General features: G+C 31.5%; 2 protein-coding genes across 4 annotated transcripts in view; one reads left to right on the plus strand and one right to left on the minus strand.

The window, feature by feature from the left end:
* Window positions 1-249: 249 nt before the first annotated feature.
* LOC127725695 (toll-interacting protein-like) lies at window positions 250-22,244 on the minus strand. Its single transcript, XM_052232863.1, has 7 exons — window positions 22,150-22,244; window positions 15,902-16,072; window positions 10,409-10,542; window positions 6,134-6,182; window positions 5,430-5,582; window positions 5,147-5,246; window positions 250-4,447 (listed from the first exon to the last, which is right to left on the minus strand). Exons 1-7 carry the CDS (start codon window positions 22,192-22,194, stop codon window positions 4,245-4,247), a joined length of 855 nt encoding a protein of 284 aa, XP_052088823.1. The 5' UTR covers window positions 22,195-22,244; the 3' UTR covers window positions 250-4,244.
* A 214-nt stretch (window positions 22,245-22,458) lies between these two features.
* LOC127725703 (rab-like protein 3) overlaps window positions 22,459-27,054 on the plus strand; it is a 36,830-nt gene continuing 32,234 nt past the window's right edge. For all 3 annotated transcript variants that reach the window (XM_052232881.1, XM_052232882.1, XM_052232883.1), the window contains exons 1-3: window positions 22,459-22,570; window positions 25,448-25,539; window positions 25,770-25,887. In XM_052232881.1, the coding sequence (XP_052088841.1) occupies window positions 22,516-22,570; window positions 25,448-25,539; window positions 25,770-25,887 (265 nt within the window). In that variant the 5' untranslated portion in view covers window positions 22,459-22,515. The remainder of the gene's footprint in view (window positions 22,571-25,447; window positions 25,540-25,769; window positions 25,888-27,054) is intronic.

The following is a 27,054-nucleotide window of genomic DNA, read 5'->3' on the forward strand; positions in this document are numbered from 1 at the left end:
CAGAGGCCTTGCTTTCAATTTAGATGTAGGGATGTCAAGGTAGCTGTATCCAACATATCACCGATGTATGAAATATAAAAAAAAAAAAATCTCCACATCAGGCATTGATCAGAATGTTGCCAGGAAAATATTTCTCACTTTCACTGTTATTGCAGGCAAGACAATGAAACGACGAATGCTTAAACACATGCTGTTATATCTACCAAAACCTGTTGATTGTTATATCAAACTAAAGAAATACTACAGATGTATCATTTTAAATATTTTGCTTTATTTTCCACATATTTATAATAATTAATCATTACCACAATGCTGATTATAATGTTAACAAACATTTAAGCACAAATCATGTATTTCAATATAAAATTATGTTTTTACTATCGAGAATCACAGTGACTGATGTATTATCATTTTAACTTCCAACACCAATATACATGACCTGCCTTAAACAAGCAGAATCAACAAACCAGTCTTAAAGAAAACAAAAGAAAACACAAACAATATGTCTCAACCAGTGACCATGATCATATTTAGAGGCATAAAAAGATTTTAACACCTCCTCTCCTTTGTGTAAACTATACATGTACAATAAACCGGTGTAATCAAAAACATACATTACATTGACAAGGGAACTAATCCATTTAGACAACTTTTTTTAAACTCATCACAATATTCAGCAGCATGTATTGTGCTTTTTGATAAAAAAAACCAAACATTTGTATAAGGATTCTTAAATATAAGGGTATATGCTTTTGGAATTATCAATTCAAGTTTGCTTGTTACTGGGTTTTACTTAATTCATATGGATTAATTAATAAAGGCTCAAAATCTAATAATCACTATCATAGTCATACAAATAAATACAGTTTGTTTCTATTATGCATATTTTATAAAAAACAAAAAAATCACCAGAAGGGTGATTATTTCTGGACCATGAACCATTGTGTAAATTAAAAGTTTTACAAATGAAGAGCAGGTTGAGTTTAAATGATACTGAAAAAAAGTGGAATTCAATTTCAACATTTCAAACTTACAGACTGCTATTATACACAAAGAGAGTTTGTACTATGATATATAATTCTATCAGAGCTGGTCAACATGCCAATTCCAATTAAAGCGAAGCAAGCATTAAGTAATATAAAGTTAAGAATTTTAAAATATGTGCTCCGACTAAAATCTTAACTGTTGTCCTTTAGGCCAATCTCATTTAATTTGTTTTATCATTCATCTACCAGCATGATTTCTAGAATATGCAGAATAAATCAACATGGTTTTCCAGATTTTCTTTTATATTTCACACTAGGCAAAAGTACATAAAAATCACTTTTTGTAAAAAATTTAATTGGATTTACTAGATTGCTATATTGGAATAATGGCAACTGCTTATATAACAAATTGAAAATCAGTTATTATTTGCAGTATTTTTCCATAGTTTTATAACATTTAACTGTTTGTGGCTATCTTGCTAATAAATTCCATATAAAGTCTGTATCATGGGTATGAGCTATACGTATCATTTACAGATTTAATATAAATATACACCTCTTCTGTGCATTCCTACAATTGACATATCATTATACAAAGTTAACTTTATAATGTCCATTTTCATACAAGAGGAATTATGTACTATATATAGTATATGACAAAGAAACATGGAATAAAGGCAACATACCAGTAGTCAATAGAAGGCAAGGCAGAGCACAGAATGGCACCACCATAGAAAGTCTAAGGGAACGACCATTTAACTTCAAGGGGGGGGGTTTGGTTTTTTCCTAAAAAAATATTCTGATCCCCAATTTGATGGAAAAAAATATTGTGGTCAAGCAGATGACAAAAAAAAAATTTCTGAATCCAGATTTTCCCCATACCTTATAGTGTTAAATTTAGAAAAAAATAATTTGATTGATAGTGTTGAAAAACTAAAAAAAAGCGTGAAAAAAAATTTCTGACTCGGACAAACCCCCCCCCCCTTTTGAAGTTAAATGGTTGCTCCCTAAATGATATTTTACTTGCCAAATAATCTTTTAAAAGATCTACATTTGTACACTTATAGCTCTGCGTACATATAATAAGACAAAGAAAGATGATTTGAAAAAATACCCCAAACATGTATTAAATTTTAAACTCACATTTAAACAAGACTTCAGCATTGTTAAAATTTCCAAATCAATGTTCATTACTTGTTATTTTAGTATAAGGCTTTAGTGCATACAATGTAGACCTTAATACAATTATTGCTGTTATAACTGTCATGGACAACAGTAATTTTATATATGGCACATCGCTGAAACAAACATAATCATACAAACAAAAACCAGAAAATTCTGTTGAGGATTAATTCATTTAGTGGATGAAAATATACAATGAAACACAATTAAAATGGAAACAAAATATTGCCGACACAATGATCACAGTCGTGAATCCATGTACACACATTATATCGATGAAATAACTCAAAGCAAAAAGAATTATAATCATCTCCTCATTTTCAGTATTAAATCTACTTAAAATACCATCATCAATATGTCCCTTTTCTACTACCGGTAATTTAAAATAACTACAGCAAGAAATATCATTTCATTACAGCTAAACTAGTAGAGTGTGTCAGTTATACAAAGAAATTGAAATTGTCAATGAACCAAATAAACTTTATAAGCTATTTGAAAAGTAGAAAAAAACCTTGGTAAATGGATTCCACAGTCATCATCGTTGGTAAAAAAAATTGAATAAAATAACTCTTCCCACAGGTATTAAACAAAGCTTATATTGAAATCAAATCCACATACTGTAAATTCAGAAATTATTGCGTGCATTTATTATTGCGATTTTGTCATTTTAGACTAAAATGCGATTTTAATTTTTGCGATATTGAGAAAAATCCTGTTTAATTTATATAAAAAATTTCAAAATGCGAGTTTAAATTATTGCGATTATAACCATGTCGCATTTTTCGCAATAATAAAAACATCGCAATAATTTCCGAATTTACAGTAAACAAAAAAGTAAACATATTTCCATTGTTGTTTGTACACACTCTAGTAGATTAGCTGTAAAAGGAAGACAACATATAATACATACAGAGTTATATAGTTAGATATAGTACTACACACACAATACCTATTAATATTGATATATTAGAAAAAAGAAATCAACAGTTAATTAATGAATAAGTTCAAGTTGTAAGACTGATGTTTTATTATCTCACATTAAATGTTGAAAGATACAAATACCAATGTATACTGCAGTATAGTATATATATAAATTCAAAGATGACTGTTTAGTTATTAATAGTGCACATTTTACATAATATAAATTGGTCCTGATGACCCCTGTCTAGCAGGCAAAAACATTCCACCAGTATTTTGATAAAATTGCAGTCTCATGAAGTGTTGTTGTCAAATTGGTACTTTAATTATTTGATAATATTTATTGACAACCCTGCATACCAAGGTATCCACTTCAAGGGTCTCTACCAAAAGTAAACACAAAGGCATTGCTTCACTACATGGAGTTTTGAAAAATATAATTTGACACAGCATTTTTTTTACATCTTGATTAAGTTCTTGATATCTATTACACTTATAACGTTTGGTTTGCTGCTTTATATATATTTTTCTCTATGTATGCATGAGGGTTGATTTTCTTTAATAACTAAAATGATCTGAAAACTGTACAATATGCAGAGTATTTTCATATCTGTGTATTGTTGTAGAAAATTTACATAGTGACCACAACCTGAATTACACTTGATATTTCTCTTATAGTAAGAACTGAGATAATCTTGTTAACCTAAGTATTAGTATAAATATCACATTAAAATAATGCCTTATCTTCATGTGTTGAAGAACAGGCATATCTACATGTTAACCATATAAGTTGATGCTTACTTTTACATACAGGAGGGAATCTAACAAAATTTCAGTATAACTTTTTACATCTTGTTTATATTTATAACTAACTAGAATAATTCTTCATGTTTCTTCATGAAGAATCACACTTTACATGTATTTTCTAATAATTGCATTAAAAACAAGTAAATAAGTGTATATCATATTCTTCACAATAAGAAGCACATTTATAAGGAAATATTTTCAAATTTTGAGAAGATAACTCATTTAAATAAATTTTAGTAATAAATAATTCACATTTACAATAACAGAACTCCTACATTTAGTTTATATGAATGTAAGATAACAAAGATAGTACAGAGCAAATTTAAACAAACAAAAAGTACGGTAAATGTCTTAATCACTGTTCATCTGAAGTAAAGCATTTATTGTCGACTCTTTATTTCCTCTGTTTGCTTCCAACACTGATTTGATAACCTCTTCTTCCATATTTGGAAATAATTCTTTGATTTGTGTCAAGTCCTCATCTGTAAAAAGGGGTCTTTGTGGCTGCTGTTGTTGTTGTTGTAATTGTTGTGGCTGGCAGGGCATTTGGTAAACTGTAAATTTTTAAAATCAAATAAATGCATTATTTTTTTTACTGTCATTCAGATTGATGTAGATATATCAGGTAAAGATTTAAATTTTGAATTTCAAATCAAATCAATTTCCAATACCTTCCATATCCTTTGTGTGAAGTGGATTTTTTTCTTAGCATACTAGTATATTATTGTTAATATTTTCAAAAAAATGCTTCTGAGATAAAAGGATTGAAGATGCATTCATAGAAGCTGAATTGGAATCGTAAACCTGAAGCGTGATTATCCCTTTCATTATGGATTGTCCTTTGGTCGATGTGCAATTGATTAGATAGAACACAATGGCATTGTCTTTCTAGGTTATATCAGCTTTTTATATTGCATTTGCTAATAAGAAAACTATCCACCAGAGACCAAATAAATGTATGTTCATTACTGTCGATAGCAATGGGACCATAAAAAATTAGAAAAAGTCATACCACATGTGGTTTATCATAAAATAAATAAAACATGTAAAATTCAAAAACATATTCTTTAATTAACTGTGCAATCTCTTTCTGTTTATTGACATGGAATATAACATAAAAAATTCTAAATCAATGTTTTTTTAGTTGAATGTTCTAGCTTTACCCATCATGTTTAGAGTTTTTATTTTCCTCATTTGTTTTCTATTTTTCTTTTTCAAACTTGTTTTGTCCCTAGGAAATATAGATGACATACCTAATTGTGGAGGATATCCAGTACCTAGTTGTGGAGGATAACTTGATGGGATGACTTGAACGGATTGTTGTGGATAAACTACTGGTTGCTGTTCTACTTTCTACAATATCAACAAAATCAAATTAAGAGCAGACATTTCGAGAGGTGAAGGTCTTAAATGATAATCAGTAAACTTAAAATCTAACAGAAAGATCAATAATAAGTTAATTAGACAAAACATGTGTCTGGTGTAACAGGTATTTTTTATGATTCTTTTTTATATTGAGATATTCCTGCTACTCACTGTCATAGTCATAACTAAATTGATCATGCCTTCCTTCTCATCTCCTTGTTTACCACTAAGAGGGAACCAGTCATCAGCTGTGTCTCCATTGAATGTTGACTGTGGGATAGTGATATAAGCCCAAGCTATTCTTTCATCCATGGTTAACTGCCTCTATATAATATCAATTAAGATTAATAAAATACCTCATTACAAATATTCTTTTTTACAATATAAAGTTGAAATAATGACTGCTATAACTTTCACAGGAGAAACTGACTTAAAATAATCAGGAAAAATTCTTGATGTTGAAGCTTAAACTTTCCATTTTGGGAGGAAATTAATTATTATCCAATACACAGTAATGGCAGTTTTACTGCATATATCTAAATATCAATGATTCTTTCTTGTTTTATTCATTGCTGATATTATTCATTTAAACAACATTTTTATTTACATGCATTCTGTGATTAAAAGGCATAAAGGGGAGATAATCCAAAGAACTTATGCAGGAATATGTAAGTGTATGTACAAAAAATGTCTTACCATTTGCACAGAAAGTTCTACTGGGATCTTTTATTGAAAAGATTGATAAAATTTATATTGTTTTTGCGAATTTTTTTAAAAAGGTATAATTACATATACAAGTTTTAATAAGTGCTTTCAAAAAGGTTTCTGAAATGAAAGGAACTGTTTTTGTGACACTTAAAAATTTCTTTTCTTACCTCATCAAAAATCTCTAAATACATGGAGTCTACACCATGAGGTAAATACCTGAAAGTCAAATTAGAAAAATCAATTTCTTGAAATGTGATTTTAATTTTTCTATATTATATTCCAGCACATGACATCTTATAGAATTACTTTTAAGTTGTTAAAATCTAATAACAGGTAATATATTTTTCTATTGAGCGCATACAAATTTGCTATGGACTATGAACAAAAATGTAACACTTAATGTTAAACAGATTTAATACTATTATGGCAAAGATTGTTCTTTGATTTCTAGATGTCTTATGGTAAATTATGTTATGTAATAGGACTAATAGTTCAATATTGAGAATCATAGTAACAGTACTGAATATCTAGAATATTGTACCTTGCTAAAATGTGTTTGTATTCTAGATGTCTTATGGTAAATTGTGTTATGTAATAGGACTAATAGTTCAATATTGAGAATCCTAGTAACAGTACTGAATATCTAGAATATTGTACCTTGCTAAAATGTGTTTGTATCAAGGCTTCCAAAACGGTCATATATTCCGGACATTTGTATAATGTCCGGTAAAAGTCCGGCTGGGCAAAGCATGAAACGGTCATCTACTTTTAAGTTTTCAAGGCTTTCTTAAGAGACGGTCATTTTAACATAATTCGCGATCTTTTTGACCCAACCTTTTGCCTTTAACAGCCACATATTTCCGGTCATAAAAGTGACATGATCATTAAGTACTATCAAAACAACCCCTACTTTAATACCTTCTCATTTTAATCAAGGCTAATTAGTTGTCGAACAGCTGAAATTTACCTGTTCAGGTGACAGGTAAACTATTTTGAACCGGACATTGATCGGTCTATTCAAAGTTATTTTCTTACATTTCAGCGGTTTGCATCTAACTAATTTAGTCAAAAAGATTTAAATTATCAGAAATACGTTTACAAATATGATTTGATGAAAAAATTAAAAAGGTGAAAATGAAAAATCGTCATAACCATAACCACGTTGTTTGATCAGAGACATGTCTCTGTTTGAACTAGTACACTTGTGCGCAGGTGTGAAATTTAGTTATGCATCCTAATTTCCTCAAAAAATGCTTAAATTGTCATTGATACCTTTCTCTCATGTTTATTTCGAATATTTTCTTGAAGAAATAACGTAGAAAGAGCTACGTACACTCATTCATGCTTTGCAAACGTACACGGAATTTACGTATCCGTCTCTGGTCCATGTTTTACCGTTGTCAAGATAAGATCCGGTATAAGATTTTAACAAATGCAAATTACCTGTCATCAATTCGTTAATATTGTACAAAAATATGTGCACAACAGAAACATATAAATTTAAGGTCTTTTTTTAAATGTTGCCATTTTATAATCATATATGCCTATTATGATCCCTATTTAAACATGTGCATGGCTGTAATTAATACGCGTTAGTTAGTAAACAAAACAGTATTGACCTTTTAATTTTAGAATAATAGAGTTCAAATATATCAATATTCATGTTATAACTTATTGTCATTTTGACGTCAATGTTTTTAAACCAATGGCAAGATACGATTTATTTTTCAATAACCTCTGATATTTACTCAATTGATATGGTAAAGTTCCAACAGGTTCGAATAAGATCTTCCCAGCATATTATCATTGGTTTCCCTCCCCCTTACTTATATTCCCCTGATTTTAACGAATGTAAAGTTTTTGACAACGTTATTTTGCACAAATAAAGAGTCTAAGGCAAATATAAGTACGCTGATGTTGCACACTTCGAATGATGCACTGCCAATTTAACAGTTTACGTCAGAACTTCGAATTTGAATCAAAGAAAGTTTAATATCGTTTTTTTTTAATGTCAATCATTGATATGGCCAACTCAGCAACTGAATACCATAATTGCCTTTTGTTTATTTACTCTTAAGGGATTAAAATCGGGATAATATATAAAATGTCCGGCTGGCTAAAAATAATTTTGGAAGCCCTGGTTTGTATTCTAGATGTCTTATGGTAAATTGTGTTATGTAATAGGACTAATAGTTCAATATTGAGAATCCTAGTAACAGTACTGAATATCTAGAATATTGTACCTTGCTAAAATGTGTTTGTATTCTAGATGTCTTATGGTAAATTGTGTTATGTAATAGGACTAATAGTTCAATATTGATAATCATAGTAACAGTACTGAATATCTAGAATATTGTACCTTGCTAAAATGTGTTTGTATTCTAGATGTCTTATGGTAAATTGTGTTATGTAATAGGACTAATAGTTCAATATTGATAATCATAGTAACAGTACTGAATATCTAGAATATTGTACCTTGCTAAAATGTGTTTGTATTCTAGATGTCTTATGGTAAATTGTGTTATGTAATAGGACTAATAGTTCAATATTGATAATCATAGTAACAGTACTGAATATCTAGAATATTGTACCTTGCTAAAATGTGTTTGTAAACTGTGTAAACTGTAATCACATCTAAGTAATTAAATGCTGTTTCTAAGGGTTGAGAGAAAATCGAAAAAATACTAAAGCCAGAAAATTAATTTTGTAGTTGGTCTATTTACCAATTACCCAGGCTGTTAGAATACTGATGGATTAAATCTAAACTAGACAAAGTGATGCCCCCGCACTCCACTCTGAAGTAACTGTATTATAACAAAGTCAATGTAGGACTTTCTTTAAGATATTATTGTGTCTGGGAGACACAAATGATGCCCCCGCAGATGCAAAGTGTTATTTTAAAATACAAATAAATGTGGATAGATGATGCCCCCGCTTGCATATCATATAGTTATAAAGGGACATAACTGAAGAACGGTAAAAGTGACGCTACTCAAATTTGAACTTGATCTGAGTTTTGTGGTAATAAGCATTGTGTGTAAGTCTCATAACATTTGGTTGAGGCTAACTTAAGTAGAGAACAGAAACTAAAAATTCAGCAATTTTTCTATTTGTAAATACGCATAACTCTAGAACGGTTGTGTATAAGTTTTATAAATTTATATAAGATTTAAAAAGGGGCATAACTCAATAATGGTTAAAGTGACACTACCCAAATTCAACTTGATCTGTGTTTTATCAGTGGAAGTCAAAATTAAACATTGCATTGTATAAAACATTGATTGTAGTTGATTCAACTATAATCATGGACAAAGGAAGATAACTCCAATTTTAAAAATAACTTGATATTTAGAAGAAAATAAAAATTTTGCAATTTTTCCATTTATAAAGGGGCATAACTCTAGAACGGTTAAAGTGATGCCATCAAAATTCAAACTTGATCTGTGTTTTGTGGTAATAAGCATTGTGTGTAAGTTTCATAACATTTGGTAGAGGCAAACTTAAGTTAGAGAACGGAAACTAAACATTTTGCAATTTTTCTATTTATAAAGGGGCATAACTCTAGAACAGTTAAAGTGACGCCACCAAAATTCAAACATGATCTGTGTTTTGTGGTAATAAACATTGTGTATAAGTTTCATAACATTTGGTTGAGGCAAACTTAAGTTAGAGAACGGAAACTAAAAACTTTGCCATTTTTCCATTTATAAAGGGGCATAACTCTAGAACTGTTAAAGTGACGCCACCAAAATTCAAACTTGATCTGTGTTTTGTGGTAATAAGCATTATGTATAAGTTTCATAACATTTAGTTGAGGCAAACTCATGTTAGAGAACGGAAACCAATTTTGGGACGTACGTACAAACGGACAAGGGTAAAACTTAATGCCCCCACCGCTACGGCGGGGGCATAAAAATGACAAAGTTCAACTATCTCCTAATAGAACAAATATTAATAAAAATCAAAACCCTGACCACATGCACACCTTCAATATATGTACAAACAACCAGCAAAGTGAAAACTTCCTAGCATTCAAACTGTAGGAGGTGTAATATGGAATAACTATATACCCATAATGGGACAGACGGACAGAAGGACAGACAGACAAACGGACGGAAGGACGGACAGACAGATAGGGGTAAAACAATATGACTCCCAACTTTTAGTTGCGGGGCATAAAAAAATCTGTTTCAATAGATAGTTCTTTTACAGCTGATTGACAGTTAATCAAAATATACATCTATATATTTTTAAATAATTCTTTCATAACATACAATCTTAGTCATACAATAGGGATTCATTTTCAATGCACTTGACCTCTTTACCTATTGAATTTAGAATGTGTATTCAAATAAAAAAGTAGTTAAAATTCACAGTTCTTGCAATTTTAGGTTTCATTAAAAACATGGTCTATATTTTGAACACCACAATTTATATCTTACACATTAACATTTCTGTTCCATCTAGGAGTTTTGGCACCATTATAATCAGTAGGTGTCTCAAACACAGAGTGACCAATTCTCATTCTAACATATGGATCCATCTTTGTTAGACCATAGTTCTTATTCAACTTTGCCTGAAAAGGTGAAATTTAAGTTAAGTACATTTTAATTTGTCAGAAAACAGAGCCATTAACTTTTGTGTTTATAATTCATTGATATACTCCATATATACATATATAAATGTTCAAATAACATTCACATGATTCAAGTTTCATTTCAATGCGGCAAATAATAAATAAAATGCTTTGCTGAGCGCAGCCTGATACGACCGCAGTGGTTGAACCCTGAACAGTTGGGGCAAATTTGGACACAATATTCAAGCTTGATACTATCTGAATTTGGATTGTGATCAAATTTTTGACATAATATAGGTTTCTGACACAAAATAAATGTAGTCAAAGATCTTACAATTCCAATGCGCAATACTGTGCAATTGAAGATTTCTTCTTGAAACTTTTAAAAAATTTGAAATTTTGAAAATTTTGAAAAAAAAATATGAACCCTTTTAAAAAAAAAATTGGAAACCACCCCTTCCCCCCATACTTTTTGAATCCCCCTTTAAGCATTAACCATCAAACTCAATTGCAGTCTTTCCTTTGTAGTATGGAACCTTGTAGTACAATTTTAGAGAGATTCATACACTTAATCACAAGTTACTGTCTGGAAACTAGAAATTTTTTTTTTTTAAATTAAAAAGCCTCCATCAGCAACATTAAATAGTAATATCTAAAAATAAAATTCCTTCACATACATAATCATGGCTATAATTAAATTACCTTTATTAAACATTTTTAAAATAGTAACTTCTAAAAATAAATTGACAGCTAATCACCTAAAGACAATACATTTCTTTATAAATAATTTACAAGCAGTGTAAGGGAGGTAATTTGACAATATGTGTTTGAATTACCTCCCTTACACTGCTTTAAAATTATGTTTTGTACTTAAGTAATTGTCCATTAACCTGGAAACCCTTGTTTTCCCCCTTGTTTGCCCCTTATTCCTAAACAGTTTGAGCCATAACCCCCCAAAGCAAATTCTTACCATCCCTTTGTGATATGGTAACTTTTGGTATAATTTCAGAGAGATCCATACACCATTTCACAAGTCATTGTCTGGAAACTAGAAAAATGCTTATTTGGGCCCCATTTTGGCCCCTAATTCCTGAACTGTTAGGACCATAACCCCCAAAATCCATCCCAACCTTCCTTTTGTGGTCATAAACCTTATGGTAAAATTTCATAGAAATCCATACACTTAAACAAAAGTTATTTTCCGGAAACCAATGTGTCTTCGGACGACAACGTGATACCAATATACGACCGCAAAATTTTGCTCATGTTACTTCTGCATCTTTAGTGTGGACATAAACTTGCTGCAGATTAATAGTGTCTCATTCTTTCATCTTTATTATATAATTCATCAATGAATACATTGTTGTGATGTCCAAGACAATGATCAGTAATAAAACCCTTTTTTATTCAGTAAACCATTTGATGTAATTTAATGTACCTTGTCAATTTGTTTATACATGTACCAAATATTGTACTACATTCCAGATTTTCTACAACTACCAAATAAGTGTTAGAAAGTTAAGATTCCTTTTTTTTTCATGTACACTACACATTCAAATAAACTATTGACACAGAGATATATCTCGCCTATTGGCATAAAATTCAGGAAAAGACGGACAGCAACATTGCTTATTAATTCAGTCACTGGACCATGATCTATTGGGCAGGACCTGAAAATGGTCGACAAACTGAGATGTACAGACGGTAAATGTAACTTTATAGAAAATTTCGTTGTTTATTGTAAGTAGTTCCTATCAATATAACTTATTAAAGCAGAAAAAGTAACATTGAAAATTGCTAATTAATTCAAATTCACTGGACCATGATAAAGGGGGCAGGGCCTCGAAATAGTTTTCAAACTGATATGAATTGATAGTAATGCAACTTCATAAAAAATATCATTGATCTATCACAAGTAGATCCTATCACTAAAACAGAATACTTAACATTGAAAATTGCTAATTAATTCAAAGTCACTGCACCATGTCCTAGGGGGCGGGGCCTCAAAATAGTTGTCAAACTGATATGTACTGATAGTAATGCAACTTCATACAAAATATCATTGATCTATCACAAGTAAACTTAATAAAATGCTTCGCTGGGCGCAGCTTGATACGACCGCAGAGGTCGAACCCTGAACAGTTGGGGCAAGTATGGACACAACATTCAAGCTTGATACAGCTCTGAATTTGGATTGTGATTAAATATTTGACACAGCATAGGTTTCTGACACAGAAACAATGTGGTCTAAGAACTTCATTTTTTTTAATTTACCTATTATGGTCCAATGTCCAAAATAAAAATACATGGTTAGATTCGGCATATCAAAGAACCCCATATATTCAATTTTTGTTGAAATCAAACAAAGTTTAATTTTGGACCCCAACTTGGACAAACTTGAAAACTGGGCCCATAATCAAAAATCTAAACACATGTTTAGATTCAGCATATCAAAGAACCCCAAGAATTCAATTTTTGTTAAAATCAAACTAAGTTTAATTTTGGACCCTTTGGACCTTAATGTAGACCAATTTAAAAAACAGGACCCAAAAGTAAAAATCTAAAAACACGGTTAGATTTGGCATATCAAAGAACCCCAATAATTCAATTTTTGATGAAATCAAACAAAGTTTAATTTTGTGACCCTTTTGACCTCAATATGAACCAATTTGATAGCGGGGTCCACAAATAAAAAATCTAAATACATGGTAAGATTCAGCATATCAAAGAACCCCATATATTCAATTTTTGTTGAAATCAAACAAAGTTTAATTTTGGACCCCAATTTGGACCAACTTGAAAACTGGGCCAAAAATCTAAGATCTAAATACATGTTTAGATTCAGCATATCAAAGAACCCCATATATTCAATTTTTGTTGAAATCAAACAAAGTTTAATTTTGGACCCCAACTTGGACCAACTTGAAAACTAGGCCCATAATCAAAAATCTAAACACATGTTTAGATTCAGCATATCAAAGAACCCCAAAAATTCAATTTTTGTTAAAATCAAACTAAGTTTAATTTTGGACCCTTTGGACCTTAATGTAGACCAATTTAAAAAACGGGACCCAAAATTAAAAATCTAAATACACGGTTAGATTTGGCATATCAAAGAACTCCAATAATTCAATTTTTGATGAAATCAAACAAAGTTTAATTTTGGACCCTTTTGACCTCAATATGAACCAATTTGATAGCGGGCCCACAAATAAAAAATCTAAATACATGGTAAGATTCAGCATATCAAAGAACCCCATATATTCAATTTTTGTTGAAATCAAACAAAGTTTAATTTTGGACCCCAGTTTGGACCAACTTGAAAACTGGGCCAAAAATCTAAAATCTAAATACATGTTTAGATTCAGCATATCAAAGAACCCCATATATTCAATTTTTGTTGAAATCAAACAAAGTTTAATTTTGGACCCCAACTTGGACCAACTTGAAAACTGGGCCCATAATCAAAAATCTAAACACATGTTTAGATTCAGCATATCAAAGAACCCCAAGAATTCAATTTTTGTTAAAATCAAACTAAGTTTAATTTTGGACCCTTTGGACCTTAATGTAGACCAATTTAAAAAACGGGACCCAAAATTAAAAATCTAAATACACGGTTAGATTTGGCATATCAAAGAACTCCAATAATTCAATTTTTGATGAAATCAAACAAAGTTTAATTTTGGACCCTTTTGACCTCAATATGAACCAATTTGATAGCGGGGTCCACAAATAAAAAATCTAAATACATGGTTAGATTCAGCATATCAAAGAACCCCATATATTCAATTTTTGTTGAAATCAAACAAAGTTTAATTTTGGACCCCAATTTGGACCAACTTGAAAACTGGGCCAAAAATCAAAAATCTAAATACATGTTTAGATTCAGCATATCAAAGAACCCCATATATTCAATTTTTGTTAAAATCAAACAAAGTTTAATTTTGGACCCTTTGGACCTTAATGTAGACCAATTTGAAAACTGGATCCAAAATTAAAAATCTAAATACACGGTTAGATTCGGCAAAACAAATAAATAAATGTGGTCAAAGATTTTACAAATCTAATGCGCCATACTGTGCAATTAAAGATTACTTCTTGAAATTTTTCAATATTTGAAATTTGAAAAAAAAATAATATTTGAAGAATAATTCTTTTTAATTTCTGAAATCTGAAATGAGAAAAAATTTACCCCCCACAATTTCTTTTTACCCCCCCCCCCCCCCCCCCCCTTTTTTCCCCAAACCATAATTACCCATTTAAATTTACCATAGTGCTAACTTAATCTATTTTATAATAGAATTTAAAATATAGTGTCAAATCTTTCATATGGATTTTTTTGTAAAAAAAAAAGATGCAACATTTGCAGATATTTTTACTGGTCTTCCTTTATAAATATGCATTTCTTTAAACATAATTTAAAAGCAGTGTAAGGGAAGTAACCAAAACGTTGTATTTGGATTACCTCCCTTACACTGTTTTAAATTATCTTAATTGTTCATTAACCATTACTTTATACATAATTTAAAAGCAGTGTAAGGGAGATAATTTCAATGATGTATTTGATTTATCTCCCTTACACTGCTTTAAATTATGTTTTGTACTAAAGTATTTGTCCATTAACCAGGACAACCTTGTTTTTCCCCCTTTTTTGCCCCTAATTCTTAAACGGTTTGAGCCATAACCCCCCAAAGCAAATCCTAACCATCCCTTTGTGGTATGGAAACTTGTAGTATAATTTCAGAGAGATCCATACACCGTTCCACAGTTATTGTCTGGAAACTAGAAAATGCTTATTTTTGGCCCCTTTTTGGCCCCTAATTCCTTAACTGTTGGTACCATAACCCCCAAAATCAATCCCCACCTTCCTTTTGTTGTATTGAACCTTATGGTAAAATTTCATAGAGATCCATTCACTTAAACTAAAGTTAGAGTGCGAAAACTAATGCGTCTTCGGACGACGACGCCGGACGACGACGACGCCAACGTCATACCAATATACGACCACAAAAAATTTTTTGCGGTCGTATAAAAAGGAGCCGGAGCAGGAGCTGGAGCCGGAAAATCAATCCCTATTTAGTTTGTTGAAATTTTATTTAACCAAAAAGTTAGTAATTTATTTCATAGAGTCCTCCTTATCGTATCAAAAACTTTATTTCATATAGTCGTACAATGACCTATAGTTGCTTTAATCCGCTTCTTTTGGACTCTGTTGGATAGTTGTCTCATTGGCAATCATACCACATCTAAATTTTTATAATAATCCAGTATTTTCAATCATTGAAAGATTTAATGGATAATGGGCTGGGAAGAGGTCTGTGCCATTTTGAGAAAGCTGAATTGAGGTGTATTTTACCTGTGCAACAGTTATAGTAAGTCTACCAACAGTGTTTGCTGGGATAGCAACAAATCCACCTTGTTGCTGTGCTTGTACAAGCCTTGCAACTCTTTCATCAGCCATTACTTGAGCTTGTGCTACATCTACTGGTACTCTCAAAAAATCTTCTGGTAATTCTCCAACCATTACCTACAAATGGACAAGATATCATTGCATGTGCTTTTATGTACATGATACTATAAAACAACTTATTTTTGTGGATACCTTTTTCCATGTTTATCCCTTAGCTTTCAAGCCAATTTATCGGCAATTGAGTTTTGCATTTCCTAAGATTGTAAATTCAGAAATTATTGCAAGGTTTTTATTAATGCGAAAAATGCGACTGGGTTAATATCGCAATGATAAGAACTCGCATTCTGATATCTGATTCAAATATCTGCATGCAGATTTTCCTGAAATCGCAATAATTAATCTCACATTTTTGTCCATTCTCAAAAAATGGCAATAATAAATGCACACAATAATTTCTGAATTTACAGTATTGATTATGCATTCATATAAAAACAAGAATGTGTCCATAGTACACGGATGTCCCACTATCATTTTCTATGTTCAGTGGACCATGAAATTGGGGTCCAAACTCTAATTTGGCATTAACATTAGAAAGATCATATCATAAGGAACATGTGTACTAAGTTTCAAGTTGATTGGACTTCAACTTCATCAAAAACTACCTTGACCAAAAATATTAACCTGAAACAGGACAGACGGATGAACGGAGGGACGAACGAATGGACAAACAAACGAATGAAGGGATGCACAGACTGAAAAACATAATGCCCCTCTACTATCAAAAGTTATTAAATTAATCACTCACAAAGATTAGTTTGTTTGTGTGAATTAGATGATTTGTTTAAATTTATGCTCAATTCTGAATAGGAATAAAATAACAATATTTGAAGAGTTGAGTTGCCAGGGTCAACCGGTGATTTGACAGTCACAAATGCAGTTTTATTGATGATTCAGAGTGGAGATGACAATGATTGTTGTTTACATTTAAGTTTGAGTAAGTAAATTAGATACCGTACATCGCAGGTATAAATGGGTACAAATAATTGTAGAACTGGGTATTATTTTCACTAATTGGGAAAATACACTAGAAATAAACTGCTTGATACAGGTCTAAATTTGGATTGTAAATAATTATTTGATATATTATAGGTTTCTGAATAAATGTAGTCAAAGAACTTGAAATTGGTAATATGAAAGATTTCTTGCTGTTGTGCAATACACTGCTGTTGCGCAATACTTAGTAAATCTGTTGTCAGACTATAAACAAATAAAACCTCGGAAATGTAAAATCGAATATTTATAAAAATCAAAAGGGAGCTTACAAAAATAGATATAAACAATTTACCAAAGTTTCATAAAAAATGCTGAAAGTATTTTTGAGTTATTGTCAGGAAACTGAAAAATCCCCTTTTTGTAATGAATAAAACCCCATAAATCGGAAACGTATAGTCTAAAATTTATAAAAATCAAAAGGGAGCTCATGTCAATAGCAATAAACAATTCACGAAAGTTTCTTGCAAATTGGTGAAATTGTTTTTGAGTTATTGTCTGAAAACTGGAAAATCCCCCCTTTTTTAATGAATAAAACCCCAAAACTCGGAAACGGTAAATCCGAAATTTATAAAAAACGAAAGGGAGCTCACGTCAATAGATATGAACAATTCATTAAAGTTTCATGCAAATTGGTGAAATTCATTTTGAGTTATTGTCTGAAAACTGGAAAATCCCCCCTTTTTTAATGAATAAAACCCCAAAACTCGGAAACGGTAAATCTGAAATTTATAAAAAACGAAAAGGAGCTCACGTCAATAGATATGAACAATTCACAAAAAGTTTCATGCAAATTGGTGAAATTGTTTTTGAGTTATTGTCAGAAAACTGGAAAATCTCCCCTTTTTTAATGAATAAAACCCCAAAACTCGGAAATGGTAAATCTGAAATTTATAAAAAACGAAAGGGAGCTCACGTCAATAGATATGAACAATTCACAAAAAGTTTCATGCATATTGGTTAAAGCGTTTTTGAATTAATGTCCGACATGTTGACGACGGACGGACGGACAGACGGACGGACAGACGGTCAACGGTATACCATAATACATCTCGTAAACGGGCGTATAAAAATCACTTGTATATAATAATTAAGATGTAATTAACATAAAGTTGATTCACTGACAGAGAATAGTTTACACCAAAATACAAGTTCTACACAAACTAAAATACACATAATTTGGAGAAAATTGTTGTCATTAGCCAATTCAGTTATTATGAAAACAGATTTTAATTCAATTCGCACATTCTTGTGATCTGTTGATAAACATAAAAGACTGATTTTCTTTTTAATGTTATTTCACCTTTATGATGAAACAATTTTGTGTGACCTCAATAATTAACAATATAATCGGAGACATATAATTTGTATTAATACTACTTATATGTTTCTGGAATAATGTATGAAATGTTTAAACAGATTCAAATCTTGGAATAAGCAGGAATATTTGCGCGGTTTTAAATATTTCACGTTTTAGTAGCTACCCCGAACAAATAAAAAAATTAAACACACGCAAAAAAACATGATAATCCGTATGTGTAATTGTATAATCCCAAAATTGACAGTAGAAACTCTCCAAACACAGTAACTGTCTTGTGAAAAATAAAGTAAAACAGATATTTGTGAAAGTCAAATCACAAAATGCTATTGTAAAATGAAAATGCATACAGGTTACAATAAATTGCTTTGTCGAGTGCAGCTGGATACGACCGCAGAGGTCCAACCCTGAACAGTTGGGGCAAAAATGGACACAATATTCGCGCTTGATACAGGTCTGAATTTGGATTGTAATTCAATATTTGACACATAATAGGTTTCTGACACAGAATAACTGTAGTCAAAGAACTTAGAATTGGTTATATGATTTGAATTTATATTCAATTTTTTGCTTTTGTGCAATTCACTATGCTGTTGCGAATTGACCTCCCCACCCCCCCTTTTTTTCCAAAAAAAAATTTGAAGGATTTTCTTTTTGATTTCTGAAATCTTGATGAGAGAAAATTGTCCCCCCCCCCTCTTTTTCCAAAAAAAATTCTTTCCCTCAGTCATGGTCATAATTTCAATTCAAATTTCCAATGGAGTTTGCAACCATAATAACCCATTTAAATACATCATAAAAAGTTTTAAAATAGTAAATGACATACATAATCATAGCTAAAATTAATTAACCTTAACCAGCATTTTTAAAATTATTAAAATAGTAACTTCTAAAAATTAATTGACAGCTAATCACCTCAAGACAATACAAAAATTCTTTATACATAATTTAAAAGCAGTGTAAGGGAGGTAATTCAAAGTAATTTTTCAATTACCTCCCTTACACTGTAATTTGTACTTAAGTAATTGTCCATTAACCAGGACACCCTTGTGTTTTCTCACTTTTTTGCCCCTAATTCCTAAACGGTTTGAGCCATAACCCCCCAAAGCCAATCCTAACCGTCTCTTTGTGGTATGGAAACCTGTGGTATAATTTAAGAGAGATCCATACACTGTTCCAAAAGTTATTGTCATGAAACTAGAAAAATGCTTATTTGGGCCCCTTTTTGGCCCCTAATTATAAACTGTTGGGACTATAACCCCCAAAATCAATCCCCACCTTCCTTTTGTGGTTATAAACCTTATGTTTAAATTTCATAGAGATCCATTCACTTAAACTAAAGTTATTGTGCGAAAAACCAATGTGTCTTCGGACAACTACGACGACGCCAACGTCATACCAATATACGACCGCAAAAATAGTTGTATAAAAATTGTTCGTCAATTCTAAAATGTTGTTATGAGTGATGACAACATTTTTGACATTAATATAAATGATAGCCTTTTTGGGGATTCTGGTTAGATTCTAGAGGGATGTAAGCTATAAAGAGGTACCAGAATATTTTATGTTATAATGTAATAACTTTAAGGCTTATGTACCCTTTTGCTTTTTCAATGCAAACTGTCAGGGAATTTGAGAGAATCCACAGCATCACCCATACTTATTGTACTCTCATATTTGAGAATTTGACACTAATTAAGTCAATAGAGAATTACAGCATGCAATGCTAAATACCAATGATTTCCCTCAAACAAGTTCTTTTTAAAGATAATTAATTTAAACAAGTACAAATATGTACCTATTCAAGCTACTGCTACATGTGCTAGTAGACTTTTAAATCGAATTTCATGACTCAGCACAAGGTTTTTGGATTAAAAAGGCATAAGCATTTTCTGCAAACAATATACACAGCAGCATTATTGTATATGAATAAACAAGTGACAAATCTATAAAATGTTAAATAAACTGTTAACACAGAGATATGTCTCGCCTATTTGTTATTTTGTTAATGTAAATGTTGAAATTAAAATAGCAATACTTTAACATGTAAGTTATGCAAATATTCAAAGTCAATGAACCATGACTGAAGGTACAGGGCTAAACAATCTCCATGGAAATGAGATGTGCCAATGCTAATACAACTGCAAACCAAATACCATTGACTTTTCAGAAGTCATTCTCTTTAAACAAACCTAAACACAAACATTAACTTGTAAACTATGTAAAAGTTTCAAAGTCAGTGAACTATAATTAGGGGTGTGGTTATATAATCTCCATGGAAATGAAACTTGCAAATGCCAATACATTTGGATACCGAATATCATTGACTTAACATTAGTGGTTGATCTTAAACTGACCTAATCGCAAACTAATACATGTAAACTAAGCAAAAGTTTCAAAGTCAATATACCATGACTGAAGGGTAAGGACCAAATATTCTCCATGGAAATGAGATGTGCTAATGCTTATACAACTGCATACCAATTATCATTGACCTACCACTAACGGTTCCCCTTAAACTGACCTAATCACAAACTAATACATGAAAACTAAGCAAAAGTTTCAAAGTCAATAGACCATGAATGAGGGTGCTTGGCCAAATAATCTCTATGGAAATGAGATATGCCAATGCTTATACAACTGCATACCAAATATCATTGACCTACCACTAGTGGTTCCCCATAAACTGACCTAATCACAAACTAATACAGGTAAACTAAGCAAAGTTTCAAAGTCAATAGACCTTGACTGAAGGGGCAGGGCCAAATAATCACCATGGTAATGAGATGTGCCAATGCTAATACAACTGCATACCAAATATCATTGACCTACCACTAGTGGTTCACCATGAACTAGACCTAATCACAAACTAATACATTGTTGACGCCGTCGCCACCGCTGGAAACAGCATACCTATGTCTCGATTTTTGACTCCGTCAAGGCGAGACAAAAATAAAATCACTGTAATCATGGTAATAAATCTGTATAAATTTTGTCTGGAGTTACCACAAAATCCAAATTTTCAATTATATGAAGTAATAAATGGTAAGCTGTGATGATTGACATTCCACATGGTATATTTACAAAATTGCATGTCTATTTCATAGATTTTCCCCATTGTTTTGACATTTTGCACTTAAAAGACATGCATTATATGTCTCTGGATCGTCCTTTACATACATGAAAAATTTGCCACTTAACATTAAGCGTAACCAACAATTAATCACCAGAACAGATTACTTTAAGTACATCTTTTTCCCATTTACAGTTGTACTGTGGAATTAACTTCCACAAAACATTATCAGCGTTAAATCTTTGGATCGCTTTAAAATACTGATCCAAAGTCAGGACATTTAGACATCTTAGTCTACTGTCTACCCTGTTTGTAAATATGTAAATGTGTTTATTTTTTAAATTTTTGCACAAAACTATTTTTGATTATTGCACTCATAAAATTGTTATCTTTTAAACTGTCTGTTTGCGATGCGCTGATGTATAGTCATCAATGTGCTGATGGATTGTCTATGATGTAGATGTAATCTATCTATCTCTGGTAAAACTCAGCCTTAGAGAAGGGGTCGTGCACCCTTAATGATTCTGAAAAGGAAGCTTTATTATATGTTTTTACATTTAGATGAACATGTTTACCAATACTTCTTCGATATTTTTTTTTGTTATGCTTCCAATAAATAAGTCAAAACAGGAATTAAAAAAAATACACAGAAATACATAGTGAGACACTGACTATAAATGTCCAATGAATCTGTTAAAACGAATTTTCTATATATTTCATCATTAAGATCGTTAACTTAATTAAATTAGAGACCTGATTTCTTCGAGTTGCAGAAGTGTTATCATTTGTTGAAGCCATCCTGAACAGCTAAAATCCTTCTGTTTTTTTGTTGACAGTCACAAGTTATGAGTAATGAAGAACTAAAGACCGTAAATTTTGTGCAACGACCAATAAAGAAAAATAGCATACACAATTTTTTAAGAACATCATAAAATCATAGTATAAAATGTCTTGATAAAATAAACAATACAAGCATGTATTACGGAATATCAATAATAATAAGTTGAAGTAAAACAATCTTGTAACGGTGCACGGCATTCTGGTATCAAGACGCATCAAGAGCAAATAACCCTCCACCCAGACACATCACCCCTTAAAAATACAGGTTGGAAATGGATTATGGCAGGGTTTCAAGCTTATGATAAGATAAAGATCATAGTCGTTGGCGATTCTGGTAAAATTTCCAAATTTGATATTTACATGACAAGTTTATTTAAACCAATCAATAGTACTAGCTGTATGATGTATCTTTATTTGGGTAAAGGTTTTTGGGTTAAGGCTTAAGGTTCATCATAAGACATAACAAATAGACAAAAATGGCTGTATTTACACCTCAAAAAACTACTCTGAGTACAGACTAACCTGTGCAGTTGGAAAGGTTTTAAGGCCTGGCATCCACTAGATACATAAAGTTAAATGCATTTTTCAGAAAGATAATATCTTTTTAGGATTTTGATGGGCATTTTTCGTTCTTTCAGAAGGTGTAAAAATAAACAACCTTCTGCAGGAACGATAAAAAATGGTCATCAAAATCAAAAAAAGGTTTTATCTTTCTGAAAAACAAAATGCATTTAACTTTTATATATCTAGTGGATGCCAGGCCTTAAAACTTTTCCAACTGCACAGGTTAGTCTGTACTCCGAGTAGTTTTTTAGGTCTAAACACAGCCATTTTTGTCCATTTGTTATGATGAACCTTAAGTGTTATAGGACATAATAGGTGTGAGACCACCAATTCAAAATCCCTATATAGTCAAACAAATTTTTCAATTTTTTCAGCTTTCTAAATATTTTACCTTAAGTTTAACTTCATAGAAACCAGGTATATCCTGAATTGTACATGTAGCACCTTTCTACATGCCAATTTTCAACAAATGTTTAAAGTCTTGTAGTGAAACACAAGTATTCGGAAGGCAACTACTACTAAAAATAACTACAGGTTTTCAGGAAATCTTAAATAAGTATACAATACAATACAATATACAAAGTTAACGAAAATGTTATAAAGTAAAGTAATTATTAATATATTTCATTTCTAAGTTGTTCTATTTATTTCTATGAGTGTACATGTTGTATGTGATTGTATTTTGTATAAATTTACCTCTTGTTTCACATGTCATTGTGACGGAGTGTTTTTTGAATAAAGCATATTGTATATTGTTGTATTGGAATGAATAGACAACTTTCGAGTTCGATGCATTTCCGTCAAAAACTCTGGTTTTAGGGGACATCATTCGTGCGTTTAGGGGCATTGTCACTTCCGTTCCAATGTTGAGCGAGTGGTTGGAAAACTATAATGCTATATTGCACGAATTATTCGGCAAATTAAATTCTCATAATTGAAAATCAGCACTGCTGTCAATAGGGAATTGTGATTAAGTACTTACAAAACAAACGTTATTTCTAGTTTATCCTGCACAATGACGATCACTAAGACGCTTGATGAACGTTAATAGTGCGGGGATACAGGCGATCCCCTCTATCTGGTAAATGACGTCATAAAGGCGCGCATAATTGACGAGTTTTTTCTGGTGACGGATAAACTCGAAAGTGGTCTATTGTCCATTGACTTGGGACTAACTGACCAAATCTGTGACGAATTGGCTTGGAACAAATCGGACTTGGAGCAAACTGACTAGAGCATTCCTATTGTCAAATTGTTCTCAATATTTGAAGAAATAAAACAAAACTGCAGTTATTTGAAGTTTTTGTTTGTGAATTTAAGCTTGGATGGTACATTTTTGTACACAAATGTATTTGGATACTCCTCATTTCAGAATCATGAATCATTTGGGGGTCAGTTCAAACCCATTTTTCTATGATTCAATATGTATTTAAAATTAAATTGCTGGAAATATATAGTAAATATGGATATATCTACAAAATAAACACAGAATGGAAACTTTGTCTGGATCATAAATAAATGTACATGTAGGTGAAAAAACTGTCAAAATAGGTGCAATTTGTGTACCAACACATTAACTGTATATTTCTTTTTCACCAAAAGTTTCATTTCAGCAAATTTGTTGGTTAGTTCAAGTAAACAATGACATCAAACACACTATTTTGTGTCAGGGAAGAGCTACTTTTACATATGTTCTAAATTGGAGTGAGTGAATTGGTGGTCTGACACCTCTAGTTTGGTATGGGTAATTGTGAGGTTTAGGTTTAGGGTTAGTCTAGTACAGCTTGGTATGGAATAGGACCCCTAAAGTAAAAGAGGCCCAATTAATAGAGTTCAAAAGTTTACACAAAAAAACACCTTAAGAATACAACAAAATACTGTAAAACATAAAAAAAATAGTTATCCTCCTCCTGTGTCATTATTGAAAATCACCAAAACATTAAACAATGGTAAAGAGGCAAACTGGGCTGCCAAGTAAACAAATTTATATATTTATACTGCACCATATTCTGTACTGTTGTTTCTCATGTAACTTAAAGTCATCTTACATAAATTACTATAAATATTTTTCACACTGGTACTATATTCTTTTGTATAATATGTGTCAACGGGTAAATAAAATTAAAAAGAATCAAAATGATGGGATTCACTGATGAAATCTCCATAAATTGCAAAAAATTGTTGTCCTTGACATGGAAGAGTTATCTTTTTCTATCAAAAGGAACAGTTATTAGCATAATTAGTCAATATGCAAGGATCATGTAGAGCTTCTAAATAATTATTGGACTTAACAGAAAAATAATCGATGGTTTCTATAAGACCACATTCACATTTTGGGTCTTTATTGTTATTAATGTTGTGTTGATAATTTCTGAGATAATCAGATAATATGAGATAATATCCTGATAGAAAATTACTCATAATATTTGATTATGACATGACTTTGACTCCTTTCATTAGTGAGGCAAGTTGGCAGGTTTTTATTCAGAGGGATTAAACTCCTTTTCATTACTGGGGTGAGTTGGTTAGCATTAGTTGGGCTAGTTGGTCTGGGGTGATTCGACAGTGGGGTGAGTTGTCTTGCTTCACATGGCAATTGATGTGTCAATTTACATGTCTAATATCTTTTACATCTGTATACTTTTAGGTGTTGGAAAAACTTCACTAGTACATTTAATGTGTCATAATGAACCAAATTCTAATCCAGGTTATACTATCGGTTGTTCAGTAGAGGTCAAGGTAAGGAGTTAACAATATTTTTTAATGTTTTTGTTTTTATGTTTTTTTGTATAGCAAAATGACGAAAATTGTTTTATTGATTCTTTTACATATCTAGATGTCTATCTTCCACTGAAACAAGTGCCATATATCTTCAATATTGTCTAAATAATAAAACTTTTAGTAGTGAATCTAGAATTATTTTTAAGATATGATAAAGATATATATTTATGAAGGATTATTTTTTTTAGCTTCATGACTATAAAGCTGGAACTCCATCAGAGAAAACATACTTCACAGAATTGTGGGATATAGGTGGATCATCAAGTCATCAGAACAGTCGATCAATATTTTACAATAATGTAAATGGTTAGTTTTTGTCTCGCTTGAGATGAAAGTCGTAGTATGCGAGACATAGGTATTACTATCCATGGCGGTGTAAACTATTTGTATAAAGCTTTATATTTCAGAAGGTAGAAGACCTGGATGCTTCATACCTTGTATGCAGATACCTTATGTTAAGAAGTTTCTGCCTGTCATATGCCCATAGTCGTTGACCTCATTTTCATGGTTCAGCGACTGCTTGAAAAAAAAATTACAGTTTTTTGTCATGTGAATTTCTCACTTATTATGAGTAATAGGATAACTATATTTGGTATATGGGTTCCTTGCAAAATCTACATGTCTATCAGACAAGGTTAACCTGACCTCGACCTCAATTCTTGAATCCATGATCAAGGTTAAAGTTACCTGATTAGGTCCATTTCTCAGATACTACAAGCAGTAGGTCAACTATATGTGGTGTATGGAATAAAATTGAGAATGGAAATGGGGAATGTGTCAAAGAGGCAACAACCCGACCATAGAACAGACAACAGCAGAAGGTCACCAACAGGTCTTCAATGCAGCGAGAAATTCCTGCACCCGGAGGCATCCTTCAGCTGGCCCCTAAACAAATATATATACTAGTTCAGTGATAATGAACGCCATATTAAACTCCAAATTGTACACAAGAAACTAAAATTAAAAATAATACAAGACTAACAAAGGCTAGAGGCTCCTGACTTGGGACAGGCGCAAAAATGCGGCGGGGTTAAACATGTTTATGAGATCTCAACCCTCCCCCTATACCTCTAGCCAATGTAGAAAAGTAAACGCATAACAATACGCACATTAAAATTCAGTTCAAGAGAAGTCTGAGTCTGATGTCAGAAGATGTAACCAAAGAAAATAAACAAAATGACAATAATACATAAATAACAACAGACTACTAGCAGTTAACTGACATGCCAGCTCCAGACTTCAATTAAACTGATTGAAAGATTATGTCTTCATCATATGAATATCATAATGATTGTAAGGAGTACATGTCAGACTGGCAGGTTTCTGACCTTGACCTCATTTTCATGCTTCATTGGTCAATGTTAAGTTTTTGTGCTTTAGTCTGTTTTTTAAATACTTATAGCAATAGGTCAACTATAATTGGTGTATTGAATGATTGTAATTTGTACATGTCTGTCTAGCCAGTATCATCTG

The sequence above is a fragment of the Mytilus californianus genome, unplaced genomic scaffold (assembly GCF_021869535.1).
Source record: "Mytilus californianus isolate M0D057914Y unplaced genomic scaffold, xbMytCali1.0.p SCAF_15, whole genome shotgun sequence".
In the NCBI taxonomy this organism is placed as follows: domain Eukaryota; kingdom Metazoa; phylum Mollusca; class Bivalvia; order Mytilida; family Mytilidae; genus Mytilus; species Mytilus californianus.